The sequence below is a fragment of the Chelmon rostratus genome, chromosome 22 (genome assembly GCF_017976325.1).
Source record: "Chelmon rostratus isolate fCheRos1 chromosome 22, fCheRos1.pri, whole genome shotgun sequence".
Classification (NCBI taxonomy): domain Eukaryota; kingdom Metazoa; phylum Chordata; class Actinopteri; order Chaetodontiformes; family Chaetodontidae; genus Chelmon; species Chelmon rostratus.
This window is the reverse complement of record NC_055679.1, coordinates 12,032,012-12,052,550: the sequence shown is the minus strand read 5'-3', so window position 1 is coordinate 12,052,550 and position 20,539 is coordinate 12,032,012. Positions and strand designations below refer to the sequence as shown.

Sequence of the window (20,539 nt, the reverse complement as noted above, 5' to 3'; positions counted from 1 at the left end):
CGCACTGTCCAGCACTGAATGTGTGACCTTTACTGCACCACATGTATGTAAGGGTGCACGTGCATGCTGGCTTCTGTATGTGACGATGAATGAATTCAAAGGTGCGCACATATATGTGTACGTGGGTATCTCCTCTGGAATGTGTGTGTTTGTGCTGACTGGCTGCAGTGACCCAATGGGGCTTTAGTTTGAAATGCAAGCTGACAGGCGTGGAGGAAAAAGATAGATGTGAGATTATGCGAAAAGATGGAATGGGGAACGAAAGAACAGTGGCGTAGTCCTAAGCCTCTTGTCAGTGCTAACCTTTGGTGGGGCTTTGGGCTTCTTTGTAGGAGCTGGTCACTGTCACTGTTTGTCCAGGGTCCCTGCAGAATTCAGATTGGACAGGGACATCTTATAACGGTGAATGGGTGGGTCCGACAAGGCTTTGTAATGCTGAAGGATTCAGACCATCATCTCTTATGTCTCCATCCCCCTTCTCAGGTCTCAAAAACTTGGATTCCTCTAAGCTTCCAGCCTTGATGGTGAGATTTACGATAAGATCAGAAAAGGCTATGTATTTTCACGTTTTTTTGTTTGCGTCTGAGAGTGCGTGCGTGTGTGTTTAAGCTGCATATATTCCGTGTCTTCCCCATACAGTCAACCATAGAGAATAAAATCTCATTTTAGTGTGTCACTTCGCTGTCACTCCTCTCCTTCCTCAGGCTACACACTCACTCCCTTTGTCTCTTGTTTATTTTTTAGCTCTTTTGAATAAATCTTTTTTTAATTTAATCCAGTTGGCAGTAACAGCAGCCGCAGTCCTCACTTCATCTCTCCCCGTACACACATGCATGCACGCACGCAAAGGTGGAATGAGGAGGTGTTGAGCGAAACTCGTTTTTCCTCATAACACTGAGACCGCACCTGGCAGTCTGTCTTCTGCATACCTTGTGGGAGAAAGAACGGGTCACGCATCCCTCTTTTAGCCCCTTGTAACCGTTAACAACCGCTCACCTGCTTTATTTATGCATCTGCATTAATACAATGTGCAATGTTCCAACTTGACAAGGGTCAAGTTTAATGCCAGTATTGTCACTTGATTTTAAGTTTCCTGATTTTTCTACAAGTCTCTGCTTCTTGCAATGATGGTTGTCGAGAGAAAAATCAGGAATATCCGCCGCAACCTAATGCAATCCAAGACATAGCCCTGCAACAAAGCATTGCAGGACGATTGCACTGTGCTTTTCTTTTATCTTTCATTTTATCCAAGAGCAGGGCTTCTCAAACTTTTTATAACTGAGTGCCACTTAAGGGAGTCAGCATGTGATTGAGGGCCGCACAGGAAAACTTGAACTTGTTGAAGGATCAGTCATTGGTCTGATAGTGGCATTTAATGTTAAATTCCCTCAGCGCCCGAGGTCTGACGAAGCAAGAGTTGATCCATTTTTCCTGAAACCAGCTTTCTTTCTGTGGTGGCTTTTCCATTTCACTTCCACTTTAAACTCCTGAGAATGTGATTCCTGCAAAACTTGCGAGGCGCCACTAGTTAACATGCAACCGCTAGCTTTCTACAAGCTGTCACTCCTAACCTGGCCAAAGCTTGTCAGGGGGGCAGTTTGTCAAGGTAGCCGAGTAGTGTATTAAATGTAGGACATTGGCACGTTTGTGGGCCGTGCAACATGTTTCTGAGGGCCGCCATGGGGCCGCGGGTCGCACTTTGAGAGTCCCTGCTGAAGAGGATAAATATATTAGAGAAAATTCAGCAGATTCCTCCTGCTGATTCCATCCTGCTGCTACAAAATGTAAATAAGGTGTAGAGCCTGGTAGAGGCTTTCCATTTTATTGGTAGTTTTTCTGTTTGTTTAAGGGAATAATACTGATGTCCCAAAATTAATGAAGAAATGATTTATTGATGTTTAATTGAGCCATGCAGCATTTTTATTTTTATTAATTTTGCAGGCAAGTTGATGCAAAGTACTTCACTTGTAGTCGTTGAGGTGTTTTTCTCTGAAGTAGTGGCAGAAGCAGGACAGGCTGAGCAGCGCTTTGACCCCTCGGTCAGGTGAGGGCGAACCACAATTCCGTAGCTAGGCAACGTGGGCACAGGGACAAGATGGTGGTCAGCCGAGGAGACAGAAGTCAATAACTGCTTTAAAAGCTCTTCTTTCAGCCTTAAGAGCTCTGCTGTGCTGGCTGTAAAAAGCACACACGATCCGAGAGACCTGCGTGGGAGAACACATGGACACAAAACGCACATACACACCTTTTAGTGGCTGATTTAGTGACTTTGCTGCATTGGAAATGCTCGGGAAACCCACACACTGCTTTTATTGCTTTTCTGTATTATTTTGGCTTTTTAATATAGTGAACGGCACCAGTGGCATGAATGATGGACCAGAAAAGAATGGAGCACCTCTTGGATGTGCAGAAAACACGTGTTTGCCAATTACAAAACGCTGTAATTCAAGGTGTCTCTCACAAATAAGCCAGCGAGCATCTTCCAGCTGCCATGTTTCAACATATGTTTGTGAAATATCTCGAACACGTTCCTCTTCTTCTGCTTCAGGCTCGAGACCAGAGTGTGCATAAAGAAGGGTCAGAAAGGACATACACTCGCTGTCTTTTTCCTCTCATTCATTCATCCTTCTTTGCCTGCCTCACTGCTCACTTAAGACCAGTGTTTTCTGTCTTAATTTAAATCTCTCTCACTCACGCCCTCTATATTATCGCATGCTCACTCACTCATATGCTCTCTCGCCATTCTTTGGCACTCTTTTGTCCCTCACTCGTGATTCTGTCTCTTTCAGTGCCATCCTCTCTCGGTCTGTCTCTCTCATTCAATCTCTTATCCATGCTGATGGATTTCACTGCGGGGGGTCACTCAGGTCTGCTTTTAAAAAGCAGCGTGAGCGAAATGTGTGTCATTTTTCTCCTTAACTGGATCATTTGTATTTATTTACCCCCCTCGGTACTGACGCCTGCCTTAACTAGAGGGAACATGAGGGCTTTTTAAGGGGGAACCGGCACCCACCCTTTAACCCTATTAACCCCTAAGTGGACCCAAATGATGATAAATAGAGAATGTGGTGATTTGGAACTCAATCTGGTGGCAGGCGAGCGTAATCCATACTGTCGATGGAACTACAGTGTGTGTGTGTGTCTGTGTGTCTGTGTGTGGGCAAAAGAAGGAGTTAGAGACTGGGGGAGATAAATACTGGCAACATAAGTGAAATGTGGCCAAATCAGACCATAAAATGGCTTCTGTCTTTTCTTGGTCAAGCGCTTTTTAATCCTAATATAATGATAAGTCCATTAGTAAAGTCATGTGACACCAAATGGCTTCTTCTAGGATAGAGCTGCTTTGGTGAAAACAATGCATTTTTTATATCAAATATTCTCTTAAAAGCAGCAGCTCCCCAGAATCAACTGCAACAACAATATTCTTTTATTGTTCACAAAAACCAAGACTGCACTGCAGCCACTCATTTGTAACGTCTGATATTATATGTGTTTGCTTTGTTCTTTTGTTCCATTATATTTTGTGGTATCCATTAGAGCCAATAAAGTCAAACAAAGACTGGTCTGGTGTTAAATATCCGGTCAGATGGTCATTTTTAGCTCATCAGGTTCATTGATTTTTGTAAATATCTGCTCATTCTGAATTTGATGCAGCAACACGTTTGAAACAAGTTGGGACAGGAGCAACAAAAGACTGGGAAAGATGTGGAACGCTCCAAAAACACTTGTTTGGAACATCCCACAGGTAAACAGGTTGATTGGTAACAGGTGACAGCATCATGATTGGGTATGAAAGGAGCATCCTGGAAAGGCTCAGTCGTTCACAGGCAAGGCTTGAGCGAAGGTCACCGCCTTTGTGAACACATGGTGATATAAAGGAGATTAATACATGGTCTCAGGAGCACTTTGTGAAACTCAACATGAATCCTCTGCAGCCAGTTTGTGCAATCAGTCATTCTTTTTGCAGGCGACTGTTTCATACTATCCAGTATTGTAATGGGCAGTTTGTTTGAAACGTGTGTGTATGTGTGTCTTTGCTTTGAGTTGTAATGTATCTGAAATGATGACAGATGGACGTACATGTTTCCAGATGCGTCTCACACTTTGTTCAACTATTGAAGCATGTTGCATCCTTAACAGAGATCTATGAATGTCATTTTCGTGCACAGCTCTGCATTGTTACAGCAGATGGTAGTCATGGTCAATATGTGTTGGTTTGAAAAATGCACTGACACTGATCCTCGCTCAGTCTATTGGCATAACATGCATATTGGGCGAAAATCCCAACATCGATCTCAATACTCCGCCCAGCTTGGGGTCAATATGTTCTCTGAAGAATGTATCAGTAGCCATAAACCTAGTGGAATATGTCCCCTCTTTGGAAATGTGCTGACTGGAGCAGCGGGAGGCTTGAAAGAGGGGATTGTATTAAATGATATAGGGACACCTTGAGGAGGGAGACAGACAGTGAGAGGCAGTGAGCAGGTAATCTGTTCTGCTTTATTACATGTTAAATAGGACACATTCACCCTCTCATATCATTTCTGCCCCTCCTCTCAACCTCGTTTTCTGTTCTCTCCTCGAGGAAAACTTTACAAAGGGAGCGAGCGGAGAGCTTCACGAGTGTTGTGTGGAGGGTCTTCTTCAGCTTCTCCTGCGTCTCTCCTCCAGTCTTCTTTCTCCAAAGACACCCCTCTTCCTCTCTTCTTTCCCGCGCTTTCTTCTCTGCCTCCGTTTCTCTCATAAAGCATCTTTTCTCAATGGAGTGTTGCCCCCTCTCTCTCTCTCTCTCACACACACACACATTGCTCCCCCTCCCCTCTGTCCTTTCTTCTGTTCTCTCTTTTCATCCCTCTGCTGTGTGATTTATGACACAGAGCAGAGAAACTGTAATGTAGATATCTAAACCAACCTTACTCCTCCCTTTCATTGCTATCAGTGGATCAAGGCATGAGGATCCTGGTTGGTGTGTGTGTGTGGTGGTGGGGGGTGGATAAGGTGTTGTTATAGAGACCTTTACTGTTACTGATGACACGAGGCAAGACCCCTATATGACTGTTTAGATTTACTGTCTCTGGGGTACGGGGATGCGTCGCACACAAAGACACACACATATAGTCCAAATAATAACCAACTGCATCTGGCTAGATGTCTATATTTGTTTCAGTGTCTCCTACCTCGTGGGGTTTTATTAAATATCCCATGAACCTCTGGGGATTGAGGGAGGGAATAAAGGCGAGAAGAGTGAAGGGAAGATGGAGATGGTGAAGTAAGAGAGGGAGAGGAGAGCGTGGAGCATTTATTATCAGTGGCTGCTTGTATAACCCGTAGAATAATCTGTTGATGTGTGTATGGAGACATTTATACTGTGGCATTATCATTTTTGCAATTGTGTGTGTTTGTGTGTTCACGTACGAGTAAAGAGCTGCAGTGTCACCAAGAGGGCTTATTTCCTGAGATGGAAACGAGAAATGAGAGTTTTCTGTTCAATTCTGTGTACTTTTACATCCCCAAGCCTCTAAAAATGATTCAAATGAAACTGAGAAGGAACATCACTCCTCATTGGACATGCACCCTTTGATGAGGGGTCATAAGTTAGGCATTGCTTCACTTAAAAAAGAGTCAAAAGCAAAAGAGTAAACCTGTTAACCGAAACTCAAATTCTGCTTTCAGACCAAACCGGGGCTGAAAAAAATGTCAGCTTGCCTCCGGCGTTCACCTTTTTTTTTTCCCAGTTTCCTGTAAATCATTTAAACACAGCCAAAAAAAGAGGTTTTGCTTTGGGAATGTGATACGGTCTCAATGTTTATGAATGCCTTACTGCTCAGGTTACATGGGAACAAGATGATTCATCGTTGTTTTTGACTATATTTATGAGTTTACCCTACGATTCCCACAGCAGAGGAATCTACTGTGTATCCACTCGGCAACGTTTTACTCCTGATCCATCTCGCTCTTGATTCAACATGAATAACCTGACGTTTGTCTTGTTTTCTTCTGGTGTTTGACGGAGCTATGTAGGGAGGTGTTGCTGGTGCAAATTGTAATTAAATCCAAGGATCAAAATCCCCCCTAGCTTGCCTGAAACTGAGTACAATAGCTCTAGTGTATTTCCATAACTAGCCTGAAGAATTTGGCGATTACCCCAGGCCAACAACTGACTTGGAAAAACAAAAAAAATCTCTCTTTTCAGATTTTTTTTACCAAGTTTTTAAATGACCACTTATCATGACTTTATGTTATTGAGCTGAACGTGGGGGTACGTTTCATACATTAAAGGTAAAAAAGGGCAATTTTCAAGTGGTTATGGTTTATATCTTATTCGTGATATGACATCGTTTTTGCATCTGCTCACCCTGCTGCATAGCACTACAGCAGTCAGGCTACAGTAAATGACATGAGGGCACCTAATGTAAAACTGAGGAGGGGGGAGGGTTGTATTCTTTCCCCACCAGCTCTGTGTGCTTGGTGGCAGGAACTTAATGTTAATCTTAATGATAGATGATAGAGGATGCAGCGTGCCGCCACAGAGTGTGTGTGACAGTGTTATTGTCTCCATGATTAACTCAACCCCTGTCTCAGCCCCTTCCCCACAGAGAGAACCAGAGAGCAAGCAAAAATAGAAGTACCACTGTCTAGTTCCTCATCAAGAAAAGCTCTTCGTTTCTATCCAGCCCCCACTCATCCTCTCCCTCTCTTCCTCTGTCCTCCTTTCTCTCGCAGAGGCCATTACTGGTGATAAACACTGTGGTTTGTATCAGCAGGATGCACCTGGCATTAACGCGAACGCTTAAGAAAGTAATTAGTGGGTGTATGTGGCTCCCCCTCGTCCCTGTAGATGCCCATAGGCGGTGTAATAAATGAGCGCCAGGATCCATAGGAATAGGATGGCAGCGGTTTCTGCTAGCACTGCTGTCATCGTTCAATACCCTGACGCAGAGCAATGGCCTTGTCATGCCTCCCAGCAAATGACTGAATTTCTCCCCAGTGGATCCACAAATGCGGAACCTTCTCCACACCCAACTGCGTAATGCAGTGAGATTTACCGTGGAACTAACCGAAATCTTTAAAATAAAAGTTCTACATTTTAACAAAAGTGCTTATTAATGTCTTTGCTGTGAGAAGACGGATACCACTCTCGTGTCGGCACAGTGAATGTAGAAGGTTCAACCTGCGACCTGTTAGCTTAGCTTAGCACAATGACTGGACACAGGGAAAACAGCTAGCCTGGCTCTGTCTAAATGTAGCAAAATCTACCTACCAGAACCTTTAAAGCTCACTATAATATATATTTAATCCAAACACAAACTGAGGTGTAAAAAAAAAAAAGTTTAAAGGTGATTAGGAGACTCCAGGAAGCTGCCGTGCCCATCCAAGAAATGATTCTGCTTCTAGTTTAAGATGAGCTAACTGTCTCCTGGATGACCTGAGAGTGATAGTGATCTTCTCATCAGCTTTATTCAAGAGTGTATTTCCAAAGAGGTCGAACTGTTCCTTTAAGTGTCCAAATTGACTGCTTTTTATTCTTTGAAGTACTCCTCTCTAGCTTTACAACATTTCTTAGCCCTCTGAACACTGTATTGGATGGTGAATGATGAAGTGTATTGATTAATCACACTGCTGTCGAAGTTGTTGAAGGTGTAGAAAGCACCTCTCATGCTGTCACAAATTGCCACTGACCTGCATTGACAAGGACTATGGATTTTTCCGGGCCACCCTAACAAATATGACCACGTGCTTATGCACATATGTACACATCTCCACTGCACCAGCTTCCTGCAGCATTTCACCCTGGGTAATGACCCATGCAACCAATCCCGTGCTTTGCATCCGATGGGGGGGTAATTTCTCACTCCAGGGGGGTAATCAAACATCTGATTCTGACTACAGGGGGCTCGGCTTCAGTCCCAATATTCCTTTGAGATCACCAGAGTTGCTGACAGGCAAAATCTCTTTCACACTCATGCAAGGCATTTAGCAAGGCAGATGGAGTGTCCTGAGCACTGGTGTGAACAAAATGATGACACCACCATTAGCATAATAGCCCTAGCATGTGCACATGTCATCATTATAGGTTTTTATGGGGTGTGTGAAGAGACAGACAAAAGCAGTTAACGATGGGCAAGGCATCAGGGTTGATTGGAAAAAGGGTCCAACTCTTGCGTACGTCTAACATAAGAGTCCCATTTAAATGCACTGAAGTTTAGCGTAGCAGCTACCATTGGAAGAGCTAGCATCTGGATCATACCAGCTAAGACAGCAGCACTAAAACTTTAGCACGCCTCAAGGACAGTCTTGAGCGTGCAGAGGTATTGATGCTTATCCTATAACCAGACATATTAGCGTCCACAGTCTACAACAACAACCTCCTCTTGGATGCTGAAAGATTGAATTTGCTGTGTAGACCGGTCCAAGGTGACAGCTACCCAGTATGTAAATGGTTGACACTCTCAGGGAGTGTCCGCATCAATGGATGGATTCACTGGTGCCCAGTAAAGTGATCAATACTCTCTTCAGTGAAGCCTTTTAAAGGGTTTTTAGTGGTAAGACACGAGAACAAGGGCTCATTTACCAGGAAGGTATACTGAGCTTGCCGGTAATTTTAACCTCATCATCATTATCATCATCACATTATAACAAGTAAGCCTTATCGCTTGTCTAGAGCAGCGCCCTTCTCTTGTGTTCTCTGCATTACGCATTGATCTGCCGACTTAGCTTCTCTTCCGTGGCACTGACGATTTGCCCTTTTCAGGGTTGAAGCCATTGTTGGAAGCTTTATTTGACGCCTCTTGTTGTCTGTTTTTTCCGTGTCGATGTGTTGCGATGCACACGTCGATGCGGCCATTGCAGCAGGTTGTGGAGGCTGCACTGACCTTTGACCTTTCCTCCAGCAGCCACAGTCATGATGATTCTTGCTTTAGGAGTTTTGGACAGGAATGACAGTCAAAATAGAAAAGGCGAGGGGTGTACACTCACTATTGACTGCAGTGTAAGACTCTCAGTGAATGCACTCTCTTTGAGATAAAAAGGACCATCATTTTCCAAACCAACAATATGTCTTTATCCCTCTTCTCCTGTTCTTGATGTCTATATCTCGTAGTCATTTTCAGTCCCTCTGCATTGCGCATTTTCAAGCATTTTCCATTTTGTCTTCATTTTCTGTCCACCTTTGACTCTTTTCTCACTCACATATTTATCACTCAGCCCCTTTTTTTCTTTTACACTTTTATGCCTTTCCCTTAAATCTCATCCCTCACACTGTTCCTCCTGCCCCATCCTCCTCCCCTCCTCCTTTACACCTCGTTTTTCCCCATTTTCACATTATTTCTCTCCCCTTCTCACCCCCGCAGGCGGTACGAGATGTATCCTGTGTGTGCAGACCTGCAGGGCCAGATCCTCGCATGCTACAAAGAGAACGTTGGAAAAACCCTTCACTGCTCCAACATAGCAGCCCTTTACCTACAGTGTGTCAACAACGCCAAACAGGTGTGTATTTACCAAACCAAGCTATATGTCTTTTATTACGTTTCACATGTCAGTTGCACAGAATTTGTCACGCTTGTTCTGTGAATATTATGCATATGTGTATTGCATGCTTGTTAAGTGAAATGAATGACGATTTCATTGTGTGCAACTGTGCTCTTTGTAAGGAAAATACTTAAACTTGATTTTGAATCTTTCAAAACAACTCCAAAATAATGCAAGCTTTTCTCCCTGAAAAGAACCACAAGTATGTGCATGCACCCTCATGGACAGATGATATGTAAGTTGTAGCGCCTCCTAATCCTGTAGTGTAGCTTTCAGTTGAATTGATATGTGTTTTACAAAGTAGCCCCATGTGTGTGTGTGTTAGATACAGCATACGTCATTGGGCTCATAGATGGTAGCTAGAGTAGAGCAGCTATTCCCTTTTTAAACGTCCAAATGAATTAATATAATATACACACACATGCACACTAGCATCCATTTACATGCTTGCTTTTAGACAGGAGAATATAATTTCCACTGGGCTACTGGCGCCTGAATAAAGCTCCCTCTAAATAGCCAGTTTAAACCTTACGATCTATTTCCATAATACCTGCTGACACAGGCGTTCCCCCCGGCTGTCTCTGGGTGTGTTTTAATGTAATAAGACCAAAGGAGTAGCCGCTGCTCGTTGGATACCATTGTCCTCTCTGGAGCTCTCTCCTTTCATTGCCGAGTACAAATGTTTTTTCGCCCTCTGTCTCCCACGGTCACACACTGTATGGTAATTGTAATGTCACTCAGGTTGATATTAACTTGATTCCCCCTCTCTCACTTTGCAGCATGTAAAATCCGTTGGCCCCAACAAGGATCAATTTATTCATGGAGCTTTTCTATTAGATTTTTTATTTTTTTTGTACAATTGCATTGTTTTGCCGGATATGAGGAAAACTGAGTTTTGCGTCTCTCCCTCACTCTCGTGGGTATTAGTATTAGATCTAAAAGTCAGATGCTGGCAGATTTTTAAGCTATACATCATGTAAATTGCACAATGTTTTATTCATTGTGTGCTTATGTGTGTGTGCTTGCGTGTGTGTCTGTGTGTGTGCGTGCGTTTAAGAAAGCTACCTGTAGCCTCGTCAGGATTCAGCAAGGGTGCGTTCACAGCGCGGATGCTGTTATGATGTTGTAAATTGTTTGCAAGCAAGCCTGAGACGATATGGTAATCCGCTTGTGTTTATCACCCTGCGGCAATCACAGCACACTCCTGTTCGTCTGTGCTTATCTGTCTAAGACTTGCTTTTAAAGTCATTAGGTGCAAAAAGAAAAAAAAAACTGTTCTGTGATAAGGCTTTAAAGGAATAATATGCAGAATTACACAGCCGACAAAATAGGGGGAAGGAATGAAGTAGGATTGATATGAGCTGATGCAGCTTCATGATTAGGATGTTTACACAGCTTTATCTGAGCCAAGCAGGAAGCTGCGCCGAGAACAAATGTCAAAGGACATGACTTTGACCTCTGGAGGTCAGAAGATCCAAACGTGCCCTCGCCTCTCATCTCCTTGCCCTCTCGGTCAAAGACATTTGATAGCATTGCTCAGACAGTTTTCAAACAGCAAAATCTCCTTCCCCTTCTTCGTCCTTCCTCTTCAAATCTTAAATTCCATTAAAAAGTGAGCCGGCGTCGGTATAGATAGGGATGTCCGAGATGCCATCTCACTGGGGATAAAAACCAAATCCCCCCCAAATCTCGGTTTTACAATATTGACCCATCCACTGGAGTCAGCCAAGACAGAGCCGTTGTTAGCCGCCTGGCCTTTGTCACTGATAATTAGCGTTCTTATCGCTGCAGTCAGTGATAACATTTAGACCCACTTTCACTCTCTTTTGTGGCCTCTGTGCCCTGCCACCAGTCCTCCTTCACTCCCTCCATCCGCTATCCCTTCATCCCTCGTCACATTTCTAATGCATTCAGCACTTAACAGGTCCAGATAGCAAACTGTGAGGAAGAGGCGGTCGAAGGACAGATAAAGTCTCTTTCTCTCTCTCCCTCTATGAAAAAGAGTTTATCACGGAGGCCGATCGCTCCATCCACTGCTCGCCTCCTCATTCCATATTCTCGCCGCATGACCGCCTCTTGCTCCCTATCTTTTCCTTCTCCACTTCATTTTTTAGACTGACCCTTCCATCTCCCTTTTTACTCTCAAAGGGCCAGGATAGATCTCTGTTTGTGGTCTCAGCTGCTGTTATGTTTGCAGGAATATAAGAGGAGCTGGCTCATGTAACTGCTGCAGCATCACCTTTGATATTGACATTTCAATCAAAATTGCAGAACAAAAAGGGTTTTATTGGTTTAATTTGTCCTTTCAGTGTTTTCTAGATGTCAGTAAATCTGGTCTTTGTTTGTATTTTTGCTTTGATTTTTTAGATGTGTTTTGGCCATCTCTCCTATCCATGATTACATTTACGCCTGTCACCAAAACGCATTGTGTTTATGGTTCAAACGGCTAAAAATCAACATTTTTATGCTAACAACATCAACATTGGATATTAATGTGAAAGAGGTCACTCGTAGTGCTCGAACCCAAAGAGGATTATCACCCGAATCTGCAGTTCCCCTTGGCGTCACGGGGCTTTGCAGCGAGTTTCAGCTCGCGGTCAGCTCCTGGACTGCGCCTCGCACTGCCCTCCACACGCACTCCGCCAGAGAGCAGCTCAGAGATGGGAGATTTCTGTGAGATCACGAGGCTCAGAAAAATACAAACTCTAAACAAAACAAAGTGTAGCTGCAGCATCATCCTGCAGAGATACAGTTCAAACTCAAGTTTGACCAAAACATCATCTGTCCATCAGATATTGTGTTCATTAATAATAGCTCTAATAGTCAGTTTTTAGTTACACAAGCCTAAATTTAATGCGTGCTTCTATTCCCACTGCAGTCTTCCTTGTGGCTCTTAAATCCTTTCTGTGCTGTGCTTACGCTTCCTCTTCAGAGGCGGAAATTTTCCCCAGCGGAACTGATAGTCACACATAGCAGAATACACAATCAACTTCTGTCAACATGTCTCCTATTATTTGCATGATCCTCCCTTAAATGCATTTGCAGTGAGGGGGAGAGGTGCACCTCGCAGACGCTCGCACAAATGAAATACAAGTCGCGACTCCAGCGTGGCGCGTCCGCTCGATACATACAGCACATGTGTTAGCATACAGAGAAAATACGCCAATGAGCAGCGATGTGTGCAGATTTTAACCGTGGGATCAGATGGATGCTGGACTGAGGTATCGGAATCTGTATCGGGAGAGAAAAAGCTGCATGGATGCATCCGCAAAAGACACGAGATGATGAGACGAGTCGTAAACAAGGTTTTCGCCAGTTTATCTGAAATAAAAAGTGAAATGTCAGGAATAATAATGTACTACAGCCATTATTTTAACCAGTGGAATCATTCATGTTTGTTGCCATGTTCCCAGGTCTCAGCAGTTACTTTGCCGCTGTAGATACAGTGACATCATAACCAAACACGATGACCAGAGCTACAAACATAAAGCCCAAGTTCTAAAAACCTGGAATGATCCGTTCAGTGATCTGCCCCTCGCCCTAACCTGGACTTTACAGTGTCGTAGACTGTTTGGCCCACAGTTTTTTTTTGTCATTTATCGTTTTGTGGGCAGATCAATAGCGTACAAAATGAACTCCTCTGCTGCAAAGACATGTTACTGACATGAACTTTGCTCATCCACAACACCATTATTAAGACGGTCGGCCAGAGAATAGATTTCTCTTCCTCATTTTTCTTTCCTTGTGTCGCTGTGTTTTTTTGTTTTTTTTTTTTGCTTTCGCGCTTCTTCTCTCAGGCAGGTTTCATCCAGTGGCATCAGCTGCAATAGGCCAGTTCAAATGGTTATTGACAGGGAGTGCTGGGGATTGTGGTTGCACTTATCGCTAACATGGAATCCACTGCCCTCGGGTCCAACTCACTCCATCCTCCTCCCTTTTATAGGACTCCCAGGCCTTCCTCTCTCTGTCTTGTCTCTCCTGTGTGACATAATATCTTCCTCTGCTGTTTGTTTGTCCATTTAGATTTTTATCTTTGTACCGTCTTTCTCATGTGCTTTTCACTCTGTTTTTGTTTTTTTGGTCTGCAGAACAAGTTGAGGACTGGAGGTTAAGGGGAGAGAGACAGAAAGAGGGAGCAATGAAGAGTTTCTGGTGTGGGATTACTTATTATCGACCGACTGACAGACAGACCGAACCGGAGCGAAGGACGTGAGGAACAAGTCAGCACCAAGACACACACCCTCAAAACCCTGTGGAGAACCAGAACAGAACCAGACTAGAGGCACCGAACACACCCTGAGAGAAATAGACACCTTTTCCCCGTAGATCCTTATCTCCTTCCCCACCTCTCTTGCCTTTCGTCTATCTCTCCTGTGAGTATGTAGGGAGCGACACTGTCTGCTATTTTGCGACAGCAGGGGTCGACGGCACCCAGCAGGCCTGAGCTCGGCCCGCTGGAAGGACATGAACCAACACAGCAAAGCAAGCCACCTCTTTCACAGACCACCTGCACCCACCCCCCTCTCATTCCAGCACTGTTAGGAAGATAAAAGTCTATTTTTACTTATAAGTCAGTCCTATTTTGTCGTCCATAAATCACTGAAATCATTGTTTTCCTGCTCCCAATGCATCATCCTGTACACAAATGTGCATGTGTGCATCTGTTCGTGTGACTTTGTTAATAATGTAACGACGTGCGTGTTCAATTCATGCAGACCAACACTTGTGACAATGTCTGATCAGAGGAAATAAAAGACAACACAATGCAGGAACTACTGTTGAACTTTTCTCCATAAATATTCAGTCTCTCAAGTGCGTGTGTATGTGTGTGTTTTATGCTAATAACAGCGAGCGTTTTACGTCTTTGATGGGTACGCGGCCCTCGCGTTGTCAGGACGACATTTTTCCAAACGCAGCGAATGAGCCCGAGAGAGGGGGACAGAGGCGCCGGGGAAATATTTGTCCCAGATGTTCTGGTTCATCATCTGTCTTTCTCTCTGTTTCTCTGTCTGTCAATCTGTCTTTCTTTCCTTGTTCAGCTCTGTGAAAGAGCAGGGGGCCCTTACCTCCTCCTTATCCCCTCATTGTCCCTCTTTTCTTTCACTTATCTTCTTCTGTCTGTCTCTCTCCTCGTCTCTTCCTCTCTGCAGTGTGTTTCTCCTCTGCTCAGTCTCCCAGCCTAATGTTGCCTTGGAGGAGACGGCTTCTCTACGCTGTCTGCACTCTGCCAGACTCTCTGGGTTGGGTTTAGCTAGATAGACACTGTGTGTGTGTGGGTGTGGGTGGGTGGGGTATTAATGCAGCCATCCATCCACTTTTTATGCAGTAACAGTGTGTAGGTGTGTGTGTGTGTGTGTAGGTGTGTGGGTGTGTGTGTGTGAGTGAGAGAGAGAGCGGACGTTGGAGGGATCCAGTCTGGGTTTGATGTGGAGGCCGGTGATCGCAGAGGAGACCTTATCTTAATACTGCATGAGAAGGAGAAAGTGTGTGTGGTGGACGGAGTGAGAGAGGAAGGGTGTGTGTGTGTGTGCGTGTGTGCGTGTGTGCGTGCAAGCATGTGATTCATTGTGACTAATCCCCCTCTGTCAGTCAGCTGTCCTTTTGCTTTTTGACTTGTGGAGTCTCGAAGGGGTGAGGGGTTGACTTCTATTATACGGTGTGTGTGTGTGTGTGTGCGCGTCGGAGGGGTTTTCTAAAGGTCGGGGATAATGGGTATTGGAGTTCATGGCAGGTGTTTCTCCACAGAGCAGACCGAAGCCGCTGTTTCTTTCCCCCGCACTTGTTTTTCCCTCCGTGACTCTGACACAAGCTGCAGCTCCTCTCCCTGACCCAGTACCTCCGAGCCAAGATAAGTGATTTAACGGTGTATTCTGTCTGTAATGAGATTATATCCCTTCTAATGTCATTAAAGGATGATTAGAGAATCGTGAGATCCAAACATGGGGCTTACCTTTTTCCTCCACGGAGACCTTAACAACCTTCTGAAGTTTAACAGTAGCTTGTGCACTTTGTCTTCTTCAAAAAAAGGAGTTTTTTGCTTCTTTATCTTGATGCATTTCCTAAGAAACAGTGTATTAGGCAAGGGCGTAATGCAATTCAAAATTAATGTAGTGCTAAATTAGCTGGAATCTATATACACACCTCCTGAAGCCACTGTTAAAATCTTCCAGTTGTCAGGTGGTAGAAGTAATGAGATTTTGATATAAGAGGGTTTTTTTTTTATTAGTAAAGTATTCATAATAACAGAGTGAGCTGAACGGACGAGAAAATGCTCCCTTTTTCCAGCTCGGTGCGACTTCAACAAGTGCAGCTCAGATATCCTTGAGCTGCTCCTGAACACCGAGGTGACAACGGGCAGCGCTCAACTCGTGTCACAGTTCTTCAGGGGTACCAGGGGGCCCTCGGCTGCTGGGGTCCAGGTGAGAGTGAGAAGAACAACAATTTGGAAAACAGTAACAGGTATTTCAGGTGAAGGTGAATCAAATTTGGTTTTCATTAATTTTTTATTAGGATGGACTGGGGAATTAAAAACATCGTCCAAAAATAAACACACTTCACAAATCTCAATGAGGATGGCTATTCATTAAAAGTGTGACCTCTGAACTAATGTGCTGCATGTTATTGGAGCAAACCAAGAACGTTTTCTTCTAATCAAATCAAGAAACTCATAAAACATTTTCATTCAGAATAATAAAATGTTTTCCATATAGTCCCACTTTTTGATGGTTTATTTGTGACTATTTGCACATTTCAGCTTGATTTTAATTGTTAAATCTCTTGGAGGTTGCTAATACCGTGGGAAAATCTGCTATCATGTCGTCCAACACTCTTGTGCCAAAGTATTCTTCTCTGATTGTTTCTTCCGTCTGTCTGCCACATATAAACGAGGTGCCCGGCACCACCGTGACTCACACATTTACCCACTGAAAAGGCTTCGCGGTTTCCTCTGCCAGCCCTCTTTTTTTTATGATCGTTTGTGCTCAAGACCATGCAAATTGTCCTGATAATTCTTCCAGTTTGGTAGATAAGGGCACGTGTAGGAAGACGTTTGAAGGTCAGCGCTGCTGTCACACATGGAGGACAGTCTGTCTCGTTATTAGCCGCTGATTTGACACGCCAGGAGAGTCACACAGTCATGCACGGTGGAGGAGGGAGATGTGAGGTGTATTCAGAGACTAGCTGGAAAAAGGCTGGGAACACTGTTAATGTGGCCTACCTGTGACTTGCTGTCCACCACAAGACCTGGCACAAAGCTTTAACGAGGCAGAAGAATTCATCTCAAATTCTGAGTACAAATTTGTTAAAATCCGTGTCATCGAGCTCTTCTCCTTTTGCCAAGACAAACCATCCACCTGACAGGTGTGTCATATCAAAATGCCGATTAAACAGCACGATTATTGCGCAGGTGTGCCTTCAGCTGGTCACAACAAAAAGGCCACTCGAAAATCTGCAGTTTTATCACGGTACACAATGCCACAGATGTCACGAGTTTTGAAGGGAGCGTGCAGTTGGCATGCTGGCTGCAGGAGTGTCCACCAGAGCTGTCCCCCGTGGATCGAATGATCATTTCAATCTCGGTTTTGACTGTACCAGCCCAGGATTGTTGAGCGTGTATGGCGTTGTGTTATGGGCAGGCATAAGCTAAGGCTAATGAACACAGGTGCATTTTATTGATTGCAATCAGAATGCACGGCGACATCCTGAGGCCCGTTATTGTGCCATTCATCCGCCGCCGTCACATCATGTTGCAAAGATCTGCGCACAATTCCTGCGAGCTGAAAGAGATCCTGCATGGCCTGCATACTCGCCACGTCACTGAGCACGTTTGGGATGCTCTGGATCGACGCGCACGGCAGCGTGCTCCAGTTCCTGCCAACATCCAGCAGCTTCACACAGCCACTGAAGAAGAGTGGAGCAACAGGCCACAGTCAACCTGATCAACTCCACTGCATGAGCCAAATGCAGTAGAAAATGCATGTAGCCCCAATCATGTGAAGTCACACTTCAGTGCCTAATAAATCCCCTTTTCAAGATAAAACTGCAGATTTTAGAGTCTCCTTTTAACTGTGACCAGCCCAAGGCACACCTGTGCAATAATCACGCTGTTTAATCAGCATGATTTAGTCTTGATATGTCACACCTGTCAGATGGATGGATTATCTTGGCAAAGAAGTGCTCAGATTTGAACGAATTCATGCTTAAATCTACATTGTCAACTAAGACTAACATCACCTTTTAAAGGTGGATGTTAGTGTTGCTGTGAATTCTTTCATGCTGTTCCTTCTGTTCTTTATACATATCTCAAATTGTAGCGGCCCTTAAGGAAGAAGACACTTCCCGCTGCCCCTCTACCCAAACTGTTAGTCATTTGGACTGTTATTTATATCAGCCTCTGTCAGCGTGGCTTTCACTGTCTCTAGAAGTGCCCTGCACCATCTGTCTCTGTACAAACAGTGAGACTTTGTCACTGCCACCGACACCAGTTCCTGTATTGGACTGTATAAAGAGATTAGGATAAAGCTACAATTTCATTTCAGTGCTTTTATGATATTTCAGTCCTATATTGCTTCTGTTCTCTAAAGAAGCTGACTCGAAGGAGAGGAAAAAAAAGAGAAAAAAAACACCAGAATGCACTCAACTCTGCAATACAAAAGACAACATCCTCCACCATGATGACTAATCACATTTGATTTAATGACCTTCTCTGAAGAAAAAATAGCTTTTCCCTTTAAAGTTTCCCCCTCGCACTCCCTCTCCGGCTCTTATCCGTCTGTGCGTCTCTTTGTGCCTTTTTACTGTCTCTCCACACAGTCTATCCCCATTGTTGTGTTTGCATTTGCTCTCCTTTTTTTGTTCTTTTGTGCACTCTCTCCCTCTGCTCCTTTTCTTACTTTTTCCCCCAACTTTCTTTCTTCCTTTCTCTCCCCAACTCATCAAGGATGCTGAGGAATAGGCCGGCAGCCTGAGGGGCGGATCTGCTGGCGCTGATTGGCTCTCCTTGCTTGCCAATGAGGTGTGAAGCGTCTGCCGCGCTGCTGTAACTCTTCTCTGAGGGCCACCCCGTGTCCACACACACACACACACACACACACACACACACACACACACACACACACACACACACAGTTTGACACAATATGCTTTAAATAGATCCGAGCGCCTGACAGATGCATTCACCCACGCAAACTTAAAAACACAACAAAAGATGCTACGAGAGTGCGGTCCTGTCTGGGCAAGGACGCCTCGCCCTGACTGGACTTCAGTAAGAGTGAAGACATACACACAAACACACGTAGAAATGTTCCTGGTTGCCAGCGATGCCAGTGGGGCCTGCAGATGAGGGTAGACCGTCATACACTCTATTCTAGTAATGGGCAGGCAGATGGCAGGCTGCTCTGTAGCCTCTGCTTAGGCTGATGGCTCTATTCATCAGGCTGCTCGCCCTCCCTCCAGCCCTGCACCGGGCTGCAATTTATAGAGCTCTCTCTCCCTCACGCTCCCCTCTGCTATTCTCCCTTGCTGTTATTTATTTGTACTTTTTTGTTTCAGTCTGCACCTCTTCTCTTATTTTCTCTGAGCCTGAGCCGGTGTCTGTCTGCCTGGCACCATAAAGGGCTGTTTCATTCCAGCTAGAATTTCTGCTGCTGGGGGAGTGAGTTATTGGCTCTGTATTAGAAAGTGCAGCTACCTTCCTCTCTTTTTTTCTTTTTACTTTTTCTTTGTTTTGGCAAACTGAAGTTTTGGACATGTAAACACTTTTTGGAGGCAGATCTGCTCCGTGGCAGAGGAAGTCTCATTGGACTGAGTCAAACTTTAGTGGCTATTGAGCCAAAGCCAGTTTACTGCAGTGCAAGTTGTCTACCTTGGAATAAAAAACAAGGACTTTTAGAGCAGTAGTTTCATATTTTAGGAAGTGCATTTATTTGCCTTCTTACCAATAGTTATGCAAGATAAGAGGCTAGATTAATACCACTATCATACCTGTATACTGAACATGAAGCTACAGCAGCTGCTTTGCTTAGCGTGAAGACTGGAAACAGCTAGTTTAGTCCTGTTTGGTTATACATGAGTGTGGTAGCCTGTGCCTGGAAAGTCAGCAGTGAACAAATGCTGCTTGTTGTTGGATGAAAGATGAGAAAAGGATGGAAGCAAATAGCTGTCTGTGCACAGTGCCGGCTGTACTAATAGCCTAGCAGCAACCCTACATATGAGTATCATATGTTGATGAAAAGGCTCAAGCAAGTTCCAGTGCTTCTCTTCTTGCCAGAGGTTAATTTGACCCTCTAACAGCTATTTTTTTTAAATTGGAAACAGTTCTTTTGTGTGGACAACAAAGTATGCTGTGTCAGTTAAATGAGCTTTAATCATGTCTAAACCACAGGCCTGCTGTGGAACGGCTACGGAGATAAAGAACTGTGTGTGTTGGAGAAGTGATGGAACGCAAGCAAAGGAAAGGAGAGGAACAGCTGGAAGATTAAAAAGAATGATGTGAGGGAGAGAATGTAACAATACAGGCTTGATGTATACCATGAAAGCTGTTTAAAAGATTTGACACCAGCTTTGGTGGTGGTAGTGGTGTGATTCATGGCCGTGCGAGTGTGTCTGTGTGTGTGTGTGTGTGTGTGTGTGTGTGAAGGCAGACAGAAGCAGTGAGTGAGAGCTTGGTTTTGACCCTCAGTTTCCCTCCAGAGATAAAGTGAGTGGTAATGAGGCCCTGAGCTGTGGCGCTGAGGAGGCAGTCGGACCGCCGGGGGAGGAAGATGACCTTGAAGACCACGAACACACACGCTCACATCCACAGACTTACAGCATTCAAACTATCTGTTGATGTACAGTAAAAGTTCACTGGAAGATGACAGGTTTGTTCCTTGTGTGTTTTCATTACCATACAACCTCCACAGTGCTGGGATGGATTTTAATCTCAGTGACCAGAAAAGTAGAAACCCCAGAACAACAAAATACATGCCATTTAAACAGGCTTGCAATCACTCATATGTCAAATTAAATTTGT

The 20,539-nt window shown here is 44.4% G+C and overlaps 1 protein-coding gene across 1 annotated transcript in view; it reads left to right on the top strand.

Annotated features, from left to right (window-relative positions):
• Nucleotides 1-14,305, top strand: part of chchd3a (coiled-coil-helix-coiled-coil-helix domain containing 3a) — a 68,193-nt gene extending 53,888 nt beyond the window's left edge. Inside the window, exons 8-9 of the mRNA XM_041964049.1 lie at nucleotides 9,351-9,486; nucleotides 13,617-14,305. Of these exons, the coding sequence (XP_041819983.1) occupies nucleotides 9,351-9,486; nucleotides 13,617-13,640 (160 nt within the window). The 3' untranslated portion in view covers nucleotides 13,641-14,305. The remainder of the gene's footprint in view (nucleotides 1-9,350; nucleotides 9,487-13,616) is intronic.
• The last annotated feature ends 6,234 nt before the right edge of the window (nucleotides 14,306-20,539 follow it).